Raw genomic sequence first — 7,545 nt, 5'->3', positions numbered from 1 at the left:
GTACGCATATAAACCAGTCACACAGAGGCACACAAAGGCACAAGTGACACACAGACACACACACAAGCGGCCGTATGTGTTCTCTCTTCAGCCAGAGCGCCACGTCTGATTTGAATATTACTCTCTGCAAGTCACGGCCCACCTTGCACACCTCATTCATCACAATTATTATATTATTCACGGCTGATTTGGGCAGCGTGGGCAGCGTGGATTCACCGCCACACTCCATGCGGCCACGCCGCTTGAACTCATCGCCCATCCCCGTCTCAAATGGCTACATAGTCCCCGGACCTGAACAGAGTTCTGTTAGTGAGCGCCTATTAATGAACGAGTGAATGGAAGTCGACACAGGACGCGGATTGGGTTGCTGCACACAGAGCCACCACGCACGCCAAGCCACGTTGGTTCATCATGCAGCACGCTTGCAACAAGTGTTAGTTTTCGGCCGATTTGACCTAGACGAGGTCCAGTGGAACTTTAGATAGACAATGATAACGATTGCATGGTTCAGTAGACGAACGTGGGGGAAAAAACGGAGTTGGTAGCGTCGTGCTTTAACCGCTTTGCCACAGGTCTTCGCACATGTACACGTGCACACACATCACACGCGCATACACCTGCATACGTAACACGCACACACTACACAAGCACAAACACATACAGAGACACGACACACACAGTACGCATGCCATACACATCGCACTCATCCCACACGCACAAGGAACCCTGCATAGGCTTTTGTGGCTGTGAGCGAGTACCCATCACACAGATAAAAACACAAACATAGCCTGAACGGACTGTCGGGGCAAGTGCTGTCAGCGAGCACCTATGAAGGCCGACGCAGCACACGAGGGGGTGGGTGGCCAGCACCACGCCCGGCAGCCTTTGTCTCCCGAGTGGCGATGTTTACTACACATCGCACCAGGTTACTAATTTGAGGCTGAGTCGACCTAGGGGAGGCCCAGGGCCGGTTCAGAGAATCGTCACTGGTGTTGTTGGCCGTGAGCGGGAATCGAACTCGGGTCGCCGGGTTTCGTAGCGCAGCGCGGCGCTGACCGCTACTACACGACCGCTCCCCGCGCATCGAGCACACGAAGTTATTTACCGGGGCTATCTCGGCGGCCCAATGAAAGGCAGCGGAGTGGCGGTGTCTAAACAAACCCCCGAATGGGCACCGCAGCCAATGGCTGCGTGGTTCGAGTCGAGGAGGGGAGGTTACCGCAGATAAACGGAGCCGAGCCGTGCCCTGCGGCGGCGAGGAAAAGACCAAAACTTCCCAGCGGGACGCGGGCTTTTGATGAACGACGGCCTCGGCGTGAGAGCGGCGCACGGACCGTGGAGTTCGCCCTCCTATAAACACGAATCGACAGCGCGATCCGCGCATCCATTCACGCCGAGCGCGCAACGGAGGCGGCGCGGATCGGGTGTGTGCGCCGCGCCCATCAGAGCACACTCACAAACTCTCTCACTCACTCACACACTCACTCACACACTCTCTCACTCACTCACACACTTTCTCACTCACTCTCTCACTCACACACTATCTCACTCACACACTCACTCACACACTCACTCACACACTCTCTCACTCACACACTCACTCACTCTCTCACTCAAACACTCACTCACACACTCACAAACTATCTCACTCAAACACTCTCTCACTCACTCACACACTCACACACTTTCTCACTCACTCACACACTCTCTCACTCACTCACACACTCGCTCACTCACTCACACATTCTCTCACTCACACACTATCTCACTCACACACTCACTCACTCACACACTCACTCACACACTCTCTCACTCACACACTCACTCACTCTCTCACTCAAACACTCACTCACACTCACAAACTATCTCACTCAAACACTCTCTCACTCACACACTCTCACTCACACACTCACAAACGATCTCACTCAAACACTCTCTCACTCACACACTCTCTCACTCACACACTCACTCACACTCACTCACACACCCTCTCACTCACACACGCACTCACACTCACTCACACACCCTCTCACTCACACACTCTCTCACTCACACACTCACTCACACTCACTCACACACCCTCTCACTCACACTCACTCACTCACACTCACTCACACACTCTCTCACTCACACACTCACACACTCTCTCACTCACACACTCTGTCTCTCACTCACACACTCACTCACACACTCTCTCACACATACACCCTCTTTTACGCACTCTTTCAGTTGCTGCACTCACCCTCTCACATACACACGCTCTTACTCTTTCCCGCGATCACACATTGACATACACAGTCGCGTTCTCTCGCACGCGCTCTCACACGCGCTCTCACACTTGCACTCCCCACGTGCAGTAAGTAGATTGAAAGTCGGGCTCGCGGCGCCACGATGCAACGGCCTCCTGGCATGGTGACCGCCTTCAGCATCGAGTCTCTGATCGGAGGAGCCCCCCCGCCGCGCTGCGGGCAGATCCTCTACACGGGCTATCCTGGCCTCTTCATGCCGCCCTACGGATCCCTCGTGCTGCCGGCCCACGGGCAGCTCCACGCGGGGCTCCCCGCCGCATTCCCCGCGGCTCTGGGCGGCGGAGCCGGAGGTGGCTTCTATTCGGCGTTTGCGCGCGGGATTCAGCACGGAGCTGCGGGAGCAGTCGCGTTTTGCGGCAACAAGGAGGCGCCTTCGCCGGGCGGGGAGCGGGTCCCGACGTATCCGGCTCGCTCCGAGGCTCTCTCCGGCAGGGAGCGGCTCCCGGCTCTCACGCTTCTGCACTGCTCCAAGACGCCGCTGTTATCCTCGCCAGCAGGTCTGTGGCTGTGAGCAGGGGGCATAGGCAGACGGTGTTTTGGTTGCTTGAGCGCAGGACGCGCGCACGTGTTGTGGTTGTGCAATGTCACGGGGCTCTGGACTTGCACAGACTTGCTGAAGCTTTTGTGTGTGCGTGTGTGTCCGTGCGAGTTCTGGCGTAGCTGAGCGCTGCTGCGGATTATGCCTCACATCTTATTAATGATCTTAACGCCGTCCAATTATGAGCGACTTAAATCATCGCGTGTCGTAAACTTAAGCGGTTGCGCGCGTATGCCATGTAATTGCGAGCGCGATATGGGGGGGGGGCATCAGCTACAGGGCATTATTGCGTGTAGTTTCTCTCGGTGCGGTAATTATGTGATTAGCTCTGCCTTTCACGCCTTGAATAGCGAAATGAATGCGCGCGCGCGGATTGTGCTGCTTGATAAAAGTCGGAAACCGCAATGGCACTTTATACGTCATCGTTAAAACTTCATTAACCTAAGAAGAAGCATAATGAGACAAGTGTTTGTAAAAAAAATAGAAATTATAATGATCATCGTCAGGAGCGGCTAAACTATGGCTGCATGAAATGGAATAAACACAGAAAAGCCGCGCTCACGATCTGTGCAAGAAAATAATCCTCTGTACATTCGATTTCACTAGACTCGCGGTTCGTCACGTGTCTCGCGGACAAATCAATGCACACTTTATTGAACCAAGTCTCACGCTGCTACATCACAACACAATGCACCGCGCCTTTAATCTTTTCGTTCTTTGCCTATCCGAGCATCCCCGGCCGAGGTGGCAGCGAACAATATATTCTCCAATTACAAAACCACGGCTGGTCAAATGGTGAAGGGTTTACGTGTGCACGTGTCTTGTTGACGAAATGCGTTGGTGTGGGTGGAGTGGTGGCGCAGTGGTTTGCGCACTATCATGTGAACCCGGCGGCCTAGGTTTAATTGCCGGTCACGGCTAACACGAGTGGCGAGTGAACATTTGAACCGACCCTGAACACGCCTTCGTCAAGGAGCACTGACTAGCGTACGGCCAAGTGTGGCCAAACAACCCGATATTGAGTAACGCTGCCTGATCCAGATAACTGTAGATACATCAGAGAAGATCAACTCCAGTATAGGTCACTGCCACGTGGATCGTTTTTGACCGCACAAAGTTGCCTTTATTGGTGTGATTTCATACAGGGCAGCCTCCTGTACGTTAATAATGTGGTACAGTAGCCACTCTGAGTGGACCGTTTGTGTTCAGTCACCGAGAGCGCACGGCGAATGCCGTGCCTAGACATAAAGTTCAAGCGTTATAGCGGTGCTCATCTCCCGTTTGCCCTGAGCCCAGGTGTGGAAACTCCACATTTCTATGACAAGGGCTAGTATTCCCGTAGGACAACCAATGTTGACTTCTCCACAATGTTGGCGCACAACCCATGCCGACGCAACGTGCGCGGCGTGGCCGGGTGTCATCACCATTGCGATCATCACCGTACAGGTGTTCCAACGAGTTGCACGCCCGTAATAGCGCGCGTCTCCCCGTGAACTCGACACGGACAGCCGTCAACTTGAGACGGCAGGCGCGTCGCGCTGCTGCATTCGCGCTCATCGCCGATCGCGACTCGAGTGTCCCCCTTTTAGCAGTCGATATGATCGCTCGCCACCAAAACAGTGACTCGTCGTAATCGAGTAGCACCTTCAGTTTCCGTGAAAGATTCCGAGGTAATAATTTGCCCTCGGAAACTAAGTCGTCTGGCGGTTATCGTAGGCCAAAAATAATACGCAAAAAGTTGAACTAAATACGTGCACGGTCGTCATCTCCCACAAGCAGTATCAGTCCTCTATGCCAAAAGCTAAAGTCAATTAGATGTCCGCTTCTCCTCCTCTGCTGCCGTGATGTCAGGAACTTTCCAACTTTGGCCGTCCACACGGACAGCTCCGAGACATCCACACGGATGGCTCCGAGTCATCCACATGGATGGCTCCGAGTCATCCACACGGACAGCGAGACACCGATCTATTTAATCCAGGCTTCAGACTTGCTTGTTCTCCCTGTACAACTGTCCGTTTTCATATGCCCCAGTGTCTCATTCAGCTATCGACGTTACCTATTGCCCTATCACCCTCCTCTTACAAACTCCTCGTTACAATGACAAATAATTCCATGATCTCAAAGTCGAATGCTTTATTTAGCGTAGAGCGTCTGGAAGATGCAGTCTGCTTTCGACGCCGTCATAACCCCCACGTTGCACGTGGTGTCATCTCGTCTCTGCAAATCGGAGAGTGACTCCCTCACCTCACCCAGTTTTCAATGAAGCGCCGCTCATCTTCTCGACTTCTCTTCCCGCAAGGTCGCGGGTGCCGTGAAGCCGACTCGAGTTGCGAGAGCGAGGCGGATCGGTGCAGCGAGGACGAGATGAGCACGGACAGCGCGTCACCGCGCGCGGACCCGGCAGGCCTTGATCGCGATGGGTGCAGTCCGCCACTGCACGGGGGCCGGGCCCCCTGCTCCCGCAGCCCCAGTTCCCCTACGGGAGGCACCTCGGGCACTGAGCACCTCTTGCCAGCCAAGTCACACCTCCACCATCAGCAACATCATCAGCAGCAGCATCCGCAACAACAACATCAGCAGCAGCAGCAGAGGCGGCGGCGGCGCACGGCGTTCACGAGCGAGCAGCTGCTGGAGCTCGAGAAGGAGTTCCTGAGCAAGAAGTACCTCTCCCTGTCCGAGCGCTCGCAGATCGCTGCGGCGCTGCGTCTCAGCGAGGTGCAGGTGAAGATTTGGTTCCAGAACCGGCGCGCCAAGTGGAAGCGCGTCAAGGCGGGCAACGGCGCGTCCCGGAGCGGGGAGCCGACGCGAAACCCCAAGATCGTGGTGCCCATCCCCATCCACGTGAACCGATTCGCAGGCAGGGGACCTCAACAGCAGCAGCAGGACACACTGACTGTCGAGCAAACGAGCAGGCCAGCCGCTCCATAGCCTTTTTTGTTTAATATAGAGAGTGAGTTCTTACTTTGGTCTTCAAATGCACAAACTGTGATAGAAAGTGTTAGTGTATATATATGTATTATTGACCTCGTGGCGTCGTTGGCAAGATTTACACGACTGAACAGCCCGTCGTTTGTAAAATGTGTGTGTGTGTGAAAGAACTGGGGAGCGGTAGTGTAGCGGTTAGCGCGCTGCGCTATGAACCTGGCGACCCGGGTTCGATTCCCGCTCACGGCTAACACCAGTGACGATTATCTGAACCGGTCCTGGGCCTCCCCTAGGTCGACTCAGCCTTAAATGAGTACCTGGTGCGGTGTGTAAACATCGCCACTGGGGAGACAAAGGCGGTCGGGCGTGGTGCTGGCCACCCACCCCCTCGTTCGTGTACCGTTCCGGTCTTCATAGGTGCTCGCTAACAGCACTTGCCCCTACAGTCTGTTAAGGCTATACGGGGGATCTTTGTCTTTGTGAAAGAACTGCAAGTGAAGTGAACTGATGAACCTTGCCGGTGCGAACCGGCCACGAAATCACGACCCCGCTCCCACACGCGTTGCTCCTGTGATTGCGCGCTCGTGTTCGGAATGAGAGTTGCCGTACGGGAAGTGTCATGCACCGCGCACGCTCAGCAATCGATTGACACGTTTCTATGCATACAGAGAAAGCAACCCATTCACACTTCGTTTATTTTGGGTTAGATCATGTTTCGTTTTACGATAAACCTCCACCATTCGATAGAGCCTTTATCAAATAAAGTTGTCGCGTGGCCAAACATGCCGCCAAATGATTTGAATTTTTACCAAAGCGTACAGACTCAGCTCTATACAATTAGCGAAACACCTATTCCGTAAAATTACTCCAACAAAAGGTGGGATCACGACAGGGCTACGCTTTGGGCAACGGGCAGCAGTGTGGCAAAAATCAATTGTTGTGCTGTACTATGCTCCTACGTCGACGCGCTCCGCAGCCTTCGCCATCCTCGGCTGACTGTGGGTCAAGCAACTCCCACGACTCGCAGCGGCGTGGGCTTGGCGGTCATCTAGCGGTGGATTTACAACAAGGGGTGCTGTTACGCACGCACCGCGTAATCGGCTCCAGCAAGATATCCCTCCCCCGCTCTGCTGAGCGTTGCCTTCGCCGAGCTATTTTTGTTTAATTGGCCCAGATCTAAGCGGCAGGGTGTTTGATGTCCGAACGAATGCGAAAGTTCTCGGCTTCGTGTTAATAATGGACCCGTGTCCCCGAGATTAATTAAACACGTGCACTCAGTCGCCATCGGTCGCGGGCGTTGCGCAGCGCACACGACCGTGCAAACCTGCGTCGCTGCTTCATTTTGTACCGCCCCCCCCGTACAAAGCACACGAGTTGGAGATGGGGGGGGGGCTCCCGCGCTCTCGGTGGTCAGCGGAATGCATGCGAAGCAAATTTTTAAAGGGTCACCGTTTTCAACGTATCGGTAATAAATTATTTAATTATACGTTCATGCGCGTCGTGTTCCTGACTCGTGCGAGCGTTGCCCATCGCCAGCGATTGTGTGATGTGGACGCGAAGCGGTGCATTTCTGTGACGATCCGTCACGGTAACCCGTCGGTTTAATGTAGGGTTTTTTTGGGTTAGATATTATTATGGATAATATTGGTCGAGAAAGGCTACGTGTTAAACAGATCCGTCTCTTATTGAACCACGTACCCGATACGGAGACGTTCTAAATGTAGCCACGCGAGAATTCGCCCAAGACAGCTGGGATGGGTCACTCAGACGCTC

The 7,545-nt window shown here is 54.2% G+C and overlaps 1 protein-coding gene across 1 annotated transcript; it reads left to right on the top strand.

The window, feature by feature from the left end:
- The first annotated feature begins 1,259 nt into the window (after positions 1-1,259).
- Positions 1,260-7,233, top strand: LOC144934216 (homeobox protein GBX-2-like). The gene is made up of 3 exons (XM_078859861.1): positions 1,260-1,424; positions 2,358-2,806; positions 5,147-7,233. Exons 2-3 carry the CDS (start codon positions 2,392-2,394, stop codon positions 5,773-5,775), a joined length of 1,044 nt encoding a protein of 347 aa, XP_078715987.1. The 5' UTR covers positions 1,260-1,424; positions 2,358-2,391; the 3' UTR covers positions 5,776-7,233.
- The last annotated feature ends 312 nt before the right edge of the window (positions 7,234-7,545 follow it).

This window comes from Lampetra fluviatilis, chromosome 1 (assembly GCF_964198595.1).
Source record: "Lampetra fluviatilis chromosome 1, kcLamFluv1.1, whole genome shotgun sequence".
Lineage (NCBI taxonomy): Eukaryota > Metazoa > Chordata > Hyperoartia > Petromyzontiformes > Petromyzontidae > Lampetra > Lampetra fluviatilis.
The sequence above is the reverse complement of the archived record's forward strand: the minus strand, read 5'-3'. Positions and strand labels throughout refer to the sequence as shown.